The sequence below is a fragment of the Phlebotomus argentipes genome, unplaced genomic scaffold (assembly GCF_947086385.1).
Source record: "Phlebotomus argentipes unplaced genomic scaffold, Phlebotomus argentipes genome assembly scaffold_18, whole genome shotgun sequence".
NCBI lineage: Eukaryota > Metazoa > Arthropoda > Insecta > Diptera > Psychodidae > Phlebotomus > Phlebotomus argentipes.
In genome coordinates this window covers 14,688,943-14,703,757 of record NW_026776177.1, presented here as the reverse complement: position 1 = coordinate 14,703,757, position 14,815 = coordinate 14,688,943, and the positions used below count along the sequence as shown (strand labels likewise).

Sequence of the window (14,815 nt, the reverse complement as noted above, 5' to 3'; positions counted from 1 at the left end):
TCGGGCCGGAAGATGGGGGCCAGATCTCCCTCTCTCCACCACCCCCAGTGCGGAATAAATTGCAGTGAGGATTTAAATCCTCTGAAATGTCCCACACTCACACAGCCAGAGCCTTCTGCTGCCTAAGAGTAAGGAAAACTCCATGACAGGATCCCTTTTATGGTCCGGAAATGGGGCAGAACTTGCAGCCATGTTGGCAAGACTGCTGGAGAAGTCCCATCTTTCGGCACTCGCCACTGATCCTATTATCTGATTACGTTCACGTATATGAGTGTTAAAGCATTTTCCTCCTCTCACCATCCAGTCTGTGCGCTAACCGCTCCAACTTCTGCCCTGCTCAATCTCTTAACCTCGCTTTATTGTGAAAATATTGATTACAAAGCTCCATTTTGTTTTATACAGTGTGAAAGTTCTTCTGAAAGCGCTTTAGAAAAAGTTTTAAACTCAGAGCATGGAAAAATGTTCATCGTGAGAAGAAGCAAAATGGCGCATTGCTAGAATCTCTGTGAATCTCTCACACCTTAAGAAAGCAATAAAATATGTATGGGTTTTGCTATGCTCTAATTATTTTTAAAAGCACTGAAAGCGCGCTTTATCATCATTATATGGAGTTGAGGAGTGTGGCCGAGGGGATGCATTTTCTCTTAAGCACCATTTTCCAACCCTCGCGCATGGTTCGACACATCGTCGTTCTGGCTGGCTATTAAGTGGGTAAAAAAGCACCACAAGGGTGCAGAGGGAAGTTAAATTAACTTGTGACACTCTTGCAAAAATCCCAGCCAAGCAGAACAGATAATATCCCCAAAGTTATAGCCATGAAATGAAGTCACAAAATAAATGACGCATGAGATATTCTCAATTGCGTGTGGGTTTGAAAGTGGGAGGAATTTTTGAGTCGCGCATGGGGTGGAAATGGAAAGAATTTAAATTTTAGGCGACATCTGAGAAGGGTGGAAGGGAAGGTGCTCAAGATTTTGCACCATTTCTACAAGATCGACAAAGTGTTTGCTTATTGCCACTTTGGGATCAAACAACCCCTTCCAAAAGTCACCCTCGAAGCGTCCGTCACTCTCGCACTTATTTTGCTATTTGTATATGTCGGCAAACACGTTGGTGGCAAAAAGAATACACCTAATATTAGGGCTGGAGGTGGAATTCCGCCAGTGCGATTGAGTGAATTCTCAATGGCTTTATTATTGAATTCATCACTTCAAATGAGTCTCTATGGTGATGAAATGGATGGGAAGAATTTAAATTCCCATTCTTTCTCTCCTGCTTTAATTTTTCTAGTCAGGGATGTTTCCAAGTCGGCTGAATTTCATATGCGAGAAAAGCTTATAATTTAAATTGTTTTTCCTATCCGAGATAATTAAATTTGAAGCAAAAACCTCTGCTTTTCATTCTCAACTTGTGCATTAATGAGAACAAGCAGTGGCATTAAATATACTTACTCTCTGTGACTAATGGAAAATTACAAATTCTGACCGCAAACTTTCCACGATGGCCCTTCTAGAGACGTGTGGAGCTTCACGGAAAGTCCCGAAAGACTCATGAAGGATCTGGAATGATGTGCAGTGTCGTTCCATTGGAGATTCACCATCAGTCTCGTTGCCATGGCGCAGAAATTCTTCAGCCAATTCTCCGTATGAAGTGGAATGGAAATAATGAAGTTCACTTTATATCATTCCACTCTCATTTCACTGACGCCGCTTCAAGGAAATTCGGGAGAAATTAATAAATTCTGGGAGCTTCATTGAAACTAATTGCTTCAACTTTTCGACTGGAATGGAAAGAATTACTCTTGTTGAAGCGTCAATTTCCATTACACCTCATATTGAACCTCAAATGCAGCGCGTGCAGGGGATGAAATGATTTCTGACATGTCTAATGACTTCCCAACTCTTCTGCCTTGAGGGTGGAAAAGACACGGTCCTAATAAGTGTTGACGCTGGCTTCTCCGATGTCACATCCGATGGTGACCTATTCTCCGGATAAGTCATCCCTGTTGACTCTTCCCCTCCTCCGCCATCACTGTCCACAAATCGAGATTAATCACCAGATTTTGCGGACGGTATCGCTCTCTTGCGTGTTTGCTCAGTGCTAAGGAGGCGGAAAAATGTTTCACCGAAATATTTCAGCCATAACTATTGATCCCGAGGTTGCGGAAGGTCACATGTATGTATATGGATGGAGGTTTGGGGCTCTCCAAAATGAGCCATAACAGTGGCAATTTCTGCTGAGTTTCTGCAATTGAATTTCCCAGCTGAGGTTTGCTCAATCGATTTTGCCACACAGTCGCGATATTGCGAGTGGGTGGCAAACTTTGAAATGTATCTGTGTGTTGCGTGAAGGCGGTCTCCAGGCGTTTATTAACTCTGCCAACGCCTCCAGAATGTAATTCCGCAGTGAAAATTGATTAATTTACCTTGCTAATTGTGCCATAATGGCAATTTGTTCGTGTCTGGAGGCTTCACAATTTCCACGATATAGCAACATTCTTGTGATTGAAGTTAAATGAGGGGTCATAAAATATGCATTTCACATTTTCAAAAAATTACGATTAATTTCAAACCCCTAATTTCTCAGCAATCGTGGAGAAAAAAATGCGGAATAATTGAAATTTCATTTGGCAGCCAGCCAAAAAAGTACATTCAGAAAATCTCAGAGAAATTCTAGTAGTTTGCGTCTTAGTTATTTGTTCGCCCGAATTCCAAAAGGTGGCAGCGAAATCCGCAGAGACGCATGACCAAACTCGAAACTCTTCACTTCAACGGTCCAAATTGATTGAGTGATTTGCAATGGGCATCGGACACTCCAAAAGTCGCTCTCGAGAGGAGAAAAAGCGACAAAGAAGGGAAGAGAGAAGGAAACGCAGGGAAAGGAGAATAAGTGTTCAGCTTTCTGCGCGTTCTTTGCCTGTAGAGATGCTGGAAACTAATTTGCCTCCAATTAAAGTGATTGACAATCATTTGCCAATATTGCCAGGACCAGAGAAAACTAAGGAAGAAATCGAAGAAGTCCTGTCTTCAACTACATTGACAGATTCAAACACCGATTTGTCAGGGACTGAATGGTCAGGGACTAATTTCTCAAGTGACGCAGAACTGCAACGCCGGAAGCCTTGCTTCATAATTTCCAGTCTCCAGTGGTTCGCGCTGCCAGATGAGCTGACTGGACACACTTTGGAGAACTTCATTTTGTCTATTGTGGAGAAATTTTGCTAAATTCTTGTAAATTTGAGTCGCATATATAAAAGGATTACGTCTCCTATTTCTCGTGGCGCCTATTTTTTGCCTCCGCGCGACGTTCTTTCGTCAACAGGACATTTCATCATGTTTGCCTCCATGGCAGAACATTTAAAGGTTACCCAAATGACACACTCTCAGTCTGAGCATATAAAAATATTTATTTAAAACGAGACCTTCCGCCTAGATCTTCACTATCGCGCCCATTATCTTGGTGACCTTGTCGCCAGGAAGAATTTCGCTTTCCTCGACAGTCGTAAAAGAATTTAAGGAGATTGAGACGCTTTCCCCGAGACATGTTTAAATTGAATATCATCATTTCTGTCTCTCTTTCCACATGAAAATCGCATTTTGATTGTTCAGCGCTTTTCACCAGAATTTCAACCTCGCCCAATCTGATGCTCGTCTCTTTGTCCTCTGCGATAGACTCCTTGTCAGCCATTCAATATTGACGAAAAGTGAGAATATGCTGAGTACAAACAAACAAATAAAGGACATGCGAGAAGAATTTCTGTAGAGAAAAACCTTCAGTTTGCTCTGTTTTCTCACGCGCTCCGAGAAAGTTTTCATATTTTTCATAGTCATGGCAAAATAAAAGGACAGTAAGTGGGCTCAAGTGTGAATCATTGGGCTCAATTAATTCTCTATTATGGCCATATCAACGCCTCTTAATGGTGTGGTGTTGGAAAACTTGCGGAGAAACGTGATAATGCAATAATTTCTTAATAGATTGACTTTCTCAGTGATTTTCTTTATTGTATAAATAATGTATCATCCAATCCTCTCTTGTGTTCTTTCTGTTTTCTCATCGCTTTGATGGCATGTCATATAAGGACACTCAATACTTCAGCTAAACCGCAAATATGTCACATATTTGACAACATTTCCACTTTCTGGTTTCATGAACTGCACGCGACAGACAGATTTTTTTTTAGGTGATCTACCATAATGCAGTAAAGCTCTGCACTATGCATTTGTATGGAATTTCTCATTCGGCGTGTCCCCATTCTTGCGATATCCGTTTTCCCAACTTCGAAAAGTGTGACAAAATCCGAAGGAGGACTGTCAATGGGCAAATAAATTGCATCTCAGGTCAGCAAATCGGACTGTTTGTTTTGCCAACACTCTCACTACGTGGCCCAAACGGAAGATACTCGCGCTGTCGTGAATGAGTGGCTTCGCGTTGGCCGCAGCAGTGAATGAGTAATTCAGTGTTGTTGTTTATACGTTTTACAAATGTGTGGCCGCACGTTATCTCAGGGCGATGGTGTGATTCACATGCTGGGACCCCTCCTTAGCCGGGGGGCGAGCGCAAGTTCCAAATGGCCCGAGGGAGTTTCTTCCTAACTGGCTAGGCGACTCCACGCGCTGCGAGAGCAGTGATGCCATCATCAATTAATTTATCACCCAAATGGCATGAGAATGTCATCATCGGACACATTTAGTTCAACTTACTATTGTATTGTTTGTGCAAGTTTTGCTTTTTTTACTTTGACCGGAGTTCTTTGCATGTAAATTGCCAGATTAGCCATTGAATTCACACTCGCGGACTCTGTTCACAGCGAAACTCACCAATTTTGAGCAATTTGCGTTCTATTCATGCCACACAGAGTCCCTTGCCGCCGAGTTACGGTGCTGCTGAGTGTATGTAAAGAGGCATATTTCCCAGATAAATGTCTCTATTTGTATGTCTTACATTAATTTTCCAATTAGGTCTGAAGGTAAGGTAGGCGCAGATGACAAAATATCATTGATTCAGACCATATAAACTATCAGCAGAGAGGCGTCTTTTATTGGTTTGTACATAAAAATCAGCTGGACAGGGTGTCCCAGTTGGAGTGTGGAAACTCACTGAAATTCTTAATAAATGTGGGGAAATTTTTGAAACTGACTACGACACATCCAAGCCTTTTCACTAGGAGTCCTGCGTGGTTTTTCCTAAACTCACCTGTACGCTTCCACAGACCGCCCTGCACTTCGTGGCAGAGATTCTTCTTCTCACGCATTCAGCAGTAAACAAACACCTTGGGCTGTAGCAGACACTGCGGCATAGAAAGTGAGAATATGGTGCGAAAAGCCAACGCTTTCCGCTGTCACTGTCAATACGAAATGAAAATTAGTCAAGTGACATGGACTAATTTCCAGGCGATTGTCCAAAAAGGATTTCTCCAGCCTCGCTGTGCGATCGCTATCGCATGGTGAACATTAAAATTCAAAACCGTGACACGGTGCTCATTTATCAAGTTGCAAATCTTCTATTTCTCCTTGTACGGGTCCTCCTCCGAAGCGGCCACAAATGTTGAGGTATGTTGTGACATGGCTGCGGCATATAAAAATGCGACTGAGGAATGGTCTCGTGTTAGAGGCTGGCGCCTGGTCACTCTCATGAATACATCACGGATGACAGCCTATATTTCAAATCAGCCGGGGATGCATTAAATGCCTGTCGGAATTAATTAACACGGTGACTTGAATGCATCACCTCCAGACGATTATCGCCCGTGATAAGGGGCCAATTTACATACTGACTTGTGTCACTTTCGGTTTTTCAACTGCACAGAGAGAAGCGACGGAATCAGATTGTAAACTTAACACTTGAAGGGGAGTCCATGGAAAAAAGTCTCGGTTGAGTGGGCGGAGCTCACAAACACATTCTCTACTTCAGTGTAATTTTATTTTACCAATCAATTGAATTTTTCATAGGGAAAAATATACATTCTTTGCATTGATTTCACGTCATTCTCTCATCATCTCTAAATGTACGAAATACAACACTGGCGGGCGGCGTTTTTTCCATCCACTTCTAGTGGACGAATCAAGAAGCAATACCACTTGAGATTTGCGATTACAGTCGCCAAAACAATATTTTCATTTCCATAAACTTCTTATTTATATACAAATATACTCAATACAGTGTAAATCCTATATAATCTTAGATTACTACATGCCCATTATTTATTTGACTTGTGTAATACTTGGAATATACATGAATGCTCTCTTCGTTTTTCATTACATTTCTGGCATAGAAATTGCTCTAGTTGCTCCATATTCTTGCTCAAGTTTAATTGTTATTGAAGAAAGGAGGGTGCGGAGGAACAGCTCCAATCGCAGTTAGAAAAGCGGAAAATTCTGCCAAATGGCAATCAAATTAAACATTTATGTACTTTGGTATTCTAAATATATACAGTGTTAATTATAAATAATCAAAAACACAGTTTTCATTATTTGTATAATTTAATTTAATTCTCCCCTACCTACCTAAATTTATCAAAAATTACCATTTCTTTTCTGTATGCAAAATATAAATTCTATCCTAAGATATATTTCATATATCACTCCTAACAATTCTTGAAAAAACAACCCTCTTCAAATTCTTGCTGTACAAAATTCTCAGACAATCTCTTCGCGCAAACACCAAACATTCCACTATATCATATTTGTTAGACTCTTACCTTGCAAATGCAGGAGGGAAGGTTATAAATATTATATTAGGTGCTTTGAGGACAATAATACTTTGTTTTCTAATTTACAATCTAATTTTCTTTCTTTATAAATATCTTCGGTTTTCGGTATCTAATCCAGAAAAAACTGCAGAAAACTCTTACTTTTGCCTAATTCATGGCAAGAATACTTTTATACTTAATGCAAATGTTTAAAAATTAGTTTGGGCTGTGTAGAAAAATGAAACATTGAACGCAAATTTTATGAGTTACTACAATAGAGAATAGCATGTAAATGTCTTCTGTAACAACAAACCTCAGTATCGATTTTGATACTCGATCAAAGAAATGGGGTGGTATTCTGCTCAAATTCTTTAACATTTATCTAAAATTGCAAAATGCGCACTTACTTTTGAAGCCATTCGCCCACAGAGGTTTAGTTCACTGGTTCCGCTATGCACTTGCACTGCTTGATTCTCTGGATTCGCTTCTTCCTCAGCTGAGGCGTCATGGAGGGGCATCGCAGAGTCACCGTTATCCAGGTGAATCTCTTGGGCTTGCAGAAGGCGCACGACTTGAAGGCAGCACCGGTGAGATCCTCATCCTCGAAGTCCTGTCCATTTCGCAATTGATGGCTGCGACCGCGGTTCCTCCTCGGCCGCCTCGGGCTCTTGGGAATGTAGAAGCTGTTGCACTGGCCATAGCAGAAGCGATTGATGATGGTGCGACTGAGACAGCCCTCCTCTCGGATGCGCTGAACCAAGGGTTCAGTCTTGCACCAGTCCTTCTTGAGGTACTCCTTGCGAGTCACCACCAGAGCGTTCTTGCTGGACTTGAGCAGCTTGTCCGCCCTGTAGGCTTGCAGATCGGCAAAAATGTCCTGGCTGGCGGGCCCGGCAAAGGCTGTGTCGTTGTACTGCGCCAAGACGCCTGTCGACCTCCTTCGGTTGTACTCCATGTCGCCGTCCGCCTCCTCATCGTCCAGGTCGTTCTGCAGGAGGAATCGCTTCTCATCCCGCGAGGCATTCTGGCGCCTCTCGGCCAACACCCGATCGATGTGGCGTGTGTTGATGATGTCCAGTATGGATTCAGAAGGCCCCAGCCGATGACTGTAGCAGAGGTACGACATGAGCAGCAACACAAAGCCTCCGCTCGTTATGTTCATCTGCAAAGTGACAAATGGGGAATTTTCCAGTGAACTTCCAAATAGCCAAACAGTTATATTCAAATCTTGTGTGTTTGCTGTTTCCATACTGATATCGCTCAATAAGGCTACCATGAAAATTGACACCGCGCTCGACTAGGTGGAAAGTGCTCGGTGAAGCTTATAAGGAAATTGACGTTTCAGCAAGTCATTAAGGTGATATTTATGTAATTATTGTATCTAAAAGAGGTCAGAAACCTCAGACTTGGAGGTTTATACATATATTCCAAAAATTCCCTTTCGGAATTTCCCAGTGAATTTCATGAAACGCCAAAACCTCTCTTGGCATCATGCACTTCGTAGCTTGCCGTTCTTCTCTCTCTCTCATTCTCACTCTCGCCGAATGGCTCTTTTGGTAGGCACGTGAAGTGTTTTATGAATGGGGATTTCGAGATGCAAAAATGAAAGAGCGCGATTGTAAAATCTCAAAGTGTACACCTTCAGTGCGACCGGATGTGTGAGAAAAGAGTGAAGGAGGCCTAATAGGTGAGAGACCGATGAACGAAGGACTCGTAGGCGCGTACCCACGTGTTACCTGAGCTCTCTCAAGACACTACTGTTCAGTGTGGCTTAATCTCCCCGCATAAGCTGATAATTTTCGTATTATGGGAAGCTCTCGCTATGCATATAGGAAATAAATTGTCTCTTCGTGCTCCTAATCTGCTGTACAGCATTTTGCTTGGGATATCTGCCACCTCTGCATTGTCTCAAATTAAGAGGCAGATATTAAAATATCATTGCCATACGAGTGAGGCTAATTATTGCGTTTTAGCCAAAAAATCTCCTGATATATCTCTTAATGAAACACCTTTTAATTCAAATTGAAATTTATGACGGGAGAGGCATTGGGTGGCCCTTTTTCCTCGCCATCAGCATTATTAGGGTATTGGTCTATTTGACTATGTTAGTGGTTTCTTGGTCCACAATTGTGCCTTCCAGTAGTTTTTGATACGTGGAAAAAATTCTCGGGCAGAATCAACAAAAGGCATTAATGTGTGTTGTTCCTCTCGACCTCTTCGTCTCTTGTACATGCGGCGTGTGAGTGTGCTTGTGGATCACTTGTGTGTTCGACGGTCGGGTATATAAGACGGAAGAGACGTATTAAATAGAGAGATGACGCAGGCCAAAGGTGGGCCCGGTGGGCGCCTGTCTGCTTGGCTTCTTCAAAAACCATGTAATACAATATTGAGTGAATCTCATTGAAAACATTAGCCGGCAGCAACGACAGACTCTCGATCGTCCAGACTCCGCCGTCTTCAGGCGCATCGTCGTCAACAGAGATGGCCCTTCTCCTGATTCCCACACTGATTGCATTCACTTCGGGATAGGACTTGAAATGTGCATTAAAAGATATCAGACACTTTCACCCACCCACAGTTGCATAATGTGTCTCCTCCTGAGTGAGAGACACAATCAAGGCGGGAAAGAATACCATTGGCGACGTTAATTACGTTCCTTATGTCTTGATCATGCTTAATAGACTGGAATACTAGTCCGATCCCATTGCATTGCGACATTGTTGAGTTCATCTCTGGGTGCTGACACAAGTCAGCAATTTCGCAAACTCCGATATATTTACTCCAAACCAATTTATTGCATCTGATTTAATAAAATCCGACAGGTGGGACAGGTCGGGACTGGAAATGACTAATGGGTGATAAAAGGAAACCTCAAGAATTCAGCGTGTTTCTCAGATTTGACCACAAGAACAACGCGCCAATTTGTTCTCTGAAAATTGTAACAAAATGCAGAGAAGATTTAGAATTCCAAATCAATGCTCGACACCTACAGGAGAACAGGGAACCGCCGGCGCACTTGGGCCGTATAGTAAATTATTGCGATAATCCTCTAGCCAAGGTGACGAACACGTCTTTCCAAAACCATTGGAGCCATACCTGAACAATTATAATCTTCGGAAATGTATGCCATTTGGGAATTCTTTGCTCTTTTGCCTTCTCTCGCAGAGAAGCATGCAAAAGAGCATTCTAGAGAAAAGTGAGGAAGATGAAGAGAGATTGCTCAATGAAGTCTGCTGGTCTTGCCCATTAATGGACAAAGGAAGAAAGCAAAAATGTTGAAATTGGTTCGATTACAATAACTGCGTTCTGCTGAAAAAGACTCTAAGCTGGATAGAAAGGTGAGAAGGCGACTTCATCACAAAAGACGTGTGTAAATTTGTGGCATTTTAAGGAACCTTTTTATGAAGATATATTGTGGAATTTTTAGCTACTGAAAGCTGAGTTTTAAACTCGAGGAAGTGTGTAAATATGCCAGAATTTGCCAACATTTTGATGAGACATATTTTCTCAGAAAGGATTAGGGCGCTTCGGAATTTTTATCGTTTGGTTTCTCACGCGCTCTTCTCTAGATATCAAAGACTTGAGGAGAGACAAGAATTCACAAAAAAGAAAAATGGCAAAAGAAGGATTAAATGTATGACATTTCCACAATTCTACTTTGCATTTAAATATTATGCTTTAAATTATACAGAAGAATGGCTTTAAGTGAGAAAGACTTAATCAATTAAAATACAATAAATAGTGAGCTTATCTGGTATTTAGTGGGGGAATTGGCAATAATGGTGAAAAAAATCATGCAAGAATAGCAGCGCTGGTGAATTAATAATTCCCCATGCGTATAAGGCGGGTTTGATGAAGTTGTCGCCTTTCTGATTTATCATTCAGTCCTTCGAAGAAAATATTGAACCAAATCACTTAATATCCGCTAAAACAGTGAATGCGGAAGTGAGAGATTTCACTTAATAAGGAAACCCCAACTCTGTCGCATTCTTAATGCCGAATGATTACATTTCTCATTGTTCTATTGAATCAATTTCAACCCCATTTCGCGTTGACATCCTCCACATGGCAAACGAAGAAATTGCCCTCCAATTGGGTGTCCAAAATGAGGGACATCTCGCCTACAATTTAATTCAATCACAACAAATTGCAGTGGTGATCAAGCGATCATTGACTTTGGAGATTGTGTGGATATTTGCAGAATATCTCTTGCTGGTGGTAATAATTGCCGAAGCATCACTAAACACTGAAGACAGGCATTTGAGAGAAATATTTCAAAATGAGCATCAAATGCAGCAATATTGACTGTCACCAGCGATTAGTCTCGATGTAATTGAGTGGAGTTATGCCCTCTTCCATTGTCGGATGACAATTTGCACGAGTGTGAATAGAGACAAAACTGGGCAAATCAGCGGATATCTCGGAAAACAAATCAACATCTCGCAAGGTGTGCACCCAGCAATTTTCCTCGAGAAATCTCGATGAATTCGTAATCCGTGTGAGGTAAATCACGGATATTGAAATCATGTTGGAAAAAGTATAATTTGTGGCACAAATTCTTGACATTTGTTGTCTGCCCATTTGAAATAATATTCCCAGACATTCTTCTGTGATTGGATAGGTGTCACTGTACCTTCTGCAAATAGAATTCCTGACCCTACCGAATAATTCCAATGGTTATCGCATGAATCTCATCTCGAGAAAATCTGCTATCGTTTACCCCAGCTTATTGGCTTGTTTTGCCTCACTTCTGCCCAGAATCCGAGCCATGGTGTGACAACGAAATGGGCACAGCCCCAATATGCGTGCCTCACGAATGACGCTGTGATATTCCAAGGATTCGTGCGGATGCAGAAATCAATGAATGCAATTGAGATAACAATACATGGGCAGTGTGGCTGCATTTGTTGTCTCCACTTAATTATATGCTATTTGTTGAAATTAACACTCAAGCCCAGAACTATTTGTCCTCCCAGACAATTTCCTCAATATTTTTCAATTGCGATGATTAATTTATGCAAGGTATCTAAATAATCATGCTCAAATGCAAGAGATGAGGAACTGGATTTCTCGATGGAGATACGAAAGTCAGGCTTAGCAGAGCCTAGCTAAAAATAGTATGTGACGATCTATATGGAATATTTCAATACTCCGATGATATTTCAACTGATTATGGTGTAATTTATAGGACTAATCTGCGAAGGAGAATAGCGAAGGCGAAATGCCTGATGAAGTTGTCTACTTCCAACTGATCTGTCCATAAAATACATTGAGATTCTAAATTATGAGAAATTGTACACAATGCCAGAGCGCAGTGGGGCACAGGAAGACTGCGAAGACAGTGTATGGAAGGCTATAAGAAGTTGATGCCTGCATAACTTACATATAGTTTAATATTGATGATAACAAAAATACAAACAAAAATACATTTCTCTCCTACTTCTTTTCTACACAATTTAATTTCATCAAATTGCTCTTTATCGATTTGACATTTCATAACCTAATGGAAATTGGAAACTCACACAATTTGGTCTGAAAAGTCTAAACTTTTCCACGCCAGAATTTTTATGTCTCCCGATGGAGTTTGTTTTTCTTCAAGTACGAATTACGCATTATTGATATGGAGCATTTGCATAAGAAGTAATGTGTGTGTGTGTAAGTAAATAGTCATTTATAGGGAGATTTCAGGGTGAGGGAAATCACTTTATGGATTGGCGTGGAGACACTTTGAGGGATATTCCGAGACATAACTATAAAATTCTTGTAGTTATTCTCCTTCGTTCCATTAAACAATGTTCGGCATTCTCTCCATTTCACCGTGAAATTTGCTGATTTCGAGCCTTTACTGTCTACTGGTCGATTTATTCAAATTGATATAGTCTCATATGTGATGAAATGATGATAATGGATTTAAATTTGAAACTTCTTTGGCGATATTTTTCCCATATTTTCTATATATAATGTTACGTTATTTTTATCAATATAAAAATGCTGATCGATTCGCTCTCATGCGAAGAATCACAGGTCATATAGAGCTGAGCAAAGCAAAAGGTTTATTATGCGTTTTGATTTCCCGAGCTGTTATTTCCAATACGGGAAATGCCATTAATTTTGGCCGACGAGAGATAGTTTAGAAATCCGCCAGCATACATTCTGATTAATGCGAAAAGAAAATTTATGTGTTTTGTCGACCCAGAGACGACCGAAATTTTTCCACGGTTCCCCCACAATCGCTCTCCATGTATGGAAAATGCTCTCTTTAGTGGGTTAAAGGGGGAATATACGGTATAGTTGGTGGATGAAGCATGATTTTTTCGGCAATTTGTACACAGAAAATGGATCGAATGCTGTAAGTTGGTGTGGAGACAGGTCGTCGGAGAAGAAAAAAAGCACACACGGCGTGTGTGTGGAAAATTGACAAACAAGTCGAATGTGTGGAGAAAGAGCAAAAGAAGTCCACACACCACGCTTCTGTATGGAGATTTGTACAAAAGATGCTACCCACCTTATTCGTCTTGCAATTTTATTGTCCGCTCTGTGTAAACGCCAATGGCACTGCCTGGTGTTCTTATTTGAATGGAAAAGTAGAGTTTTTTCAGCCACTCTCGCGACTCTATTCACTCTCCCCAACAATTATTGGCGGGTACCACACACTTTGCGAAATATCAGCGCGCCGTAACACCTTAATTTGTCACCGTTTCTGCTGATTGCTCTCACCTCAGCCACTCTTTTATGGCGCGGGTCTATTTTGCACAAATGACGTCACTTGGGAAAAAGACACTCTTCACTCTGACCGTCACTGGGCGAGCACTTGCGGCCCGAGGGCATCTTCGAGTGGCGCCAGGACGAGGACTCGCAGGTGAACACTCGAAATCGCGAGGCTTCCTATTCAGCTTCGTCCACAAGAAGTCACCTGGCCAACACTGTGCGCGGAAATGATGGTGTCGAGTGCTGCGAAAGCTGAACGGGCCACGGAGATTCGCGCTGTTGATGTTCACCGTTCAAATGGTGGCGGACAAATGTTCTGATTGCTGTGTGAAAAGTTTCTTGGTCTGAATCTCTAGTCTGTGACTTGAACATTTATTGGTTTCGTCGGCGGCGGCTCAAACGGTCGTTTCGCTCTCTGGCAGTGCCTCGCCATAACCAAAACAACAAGAGACTGGTCGCCGGAGTCCTTCTCACTTTTCTCGTCTCTCCCTCTCCTTCGCATATTTATCTCTCTCTCCTCTTCACCATTATCTTCCTCAATACAGATAGTTTGATCCTAAGCATCGTCAAAATCATATATCAATCCCGCGCACATACAAAGAAAATGACTTACAGGCTCAAGTTTTCTTCCTTCCGGGCTCCTCAGCCGGAGTCTGATAATGAGGCGCTTCAGCGGGCAAAAAGATCCCCGAAAAGACATAAATTATGTGGATGATACTTGGGAGGAAAAAGCCTCAACTCAGATGCTAAATGAACGATAATAGTAATAGATTTGGGACTTGTGCCAATTTTACATCGAACTTTTCCCTTTATTGATGCCACCATTGTCTCAAATATCTCGCGCTCCATGGATTGCCAGAAATCATACTTCTTGGCCCGGAAAGAGAAGAAGTCTCGCCGTAAATTAATTGACGAATGAGCGTGAAAAAATGGAATTGGGGGTGAATCAGGAAAAATTGCTGAATGCGTTGGAACTTCTCCAGGAAGATGCTTGTGAAATTCAGAAAAACCCTTAAATTTGCCCACTTCAGTAACGAATAAATTCCCTATTCTCTCATATATCAGCACTCTCTATACATTTAACAGCAATATTACTCGGCTAAGTAACGCGACAAATCAATTTGCCCTTTCAAAGTTCACCATCGTAAGCATTTTGGCAAGTTCTGTGGCAATGAAAAAGGCAAATAAAAATCCGCCACTGCAAATGATGTTTAATTCAGTGGAGAAATCATTGACAGTGACGTGTTATTGGATGGTGTTTTTGGTTGGGAAACGCCGGCGCCTCGTGTGAATTCAAAATAACAATATTATTATCAATATGGCCAATTGATTCCGTCTATATTTACAGTGCCACTCGCTGGCGTTTACCAACAGTAAATAGGGTTCTTCTTGCTTTCTTTGCCATGCACATCGCCTCAT

General features: G+C 41.6%; 1 protein-coding gene across 1 annotated transcript; it reads right to left on the bottom strand.

Moving 5' to 3' along the window:
* Positions 1 to 5,909: 5,909 nt before the first annotated feature.
* Positions 5,910 to 13,657, bottom strand: LOC132259787 (uncharacterized). The gene is made up of 2 exons (XM_059757552.1): positions 13,194 to 13,657; positions 5,910 to 7,850 (listed from the first exon to the last, which is right to left on the bottom strand). Exon 2 carries the CDS (start codon positions 7,848 to 7,850, stop codon positions 7,122 to 7,124), a length of 729 nt encoding a protein of 242 aa, XP_059613535.1. The 5' UTR covers positions 13,194 to 13,657; the 3' UTR covers positions 5,910 to 7,121.
* Between the last annotated feature and the right edge of the window lie 1,158 nt (positions 13,658 to 14,815).

Coding starts and splice junctions, on each gene's coding strand:
- LOC132259787 (XM_059757552.1), bottom strand. CDS start 7,850: ATGAACATAACGAGCGGAGGCTTTGTGTTGCTGCTCATGTCGTACCTC.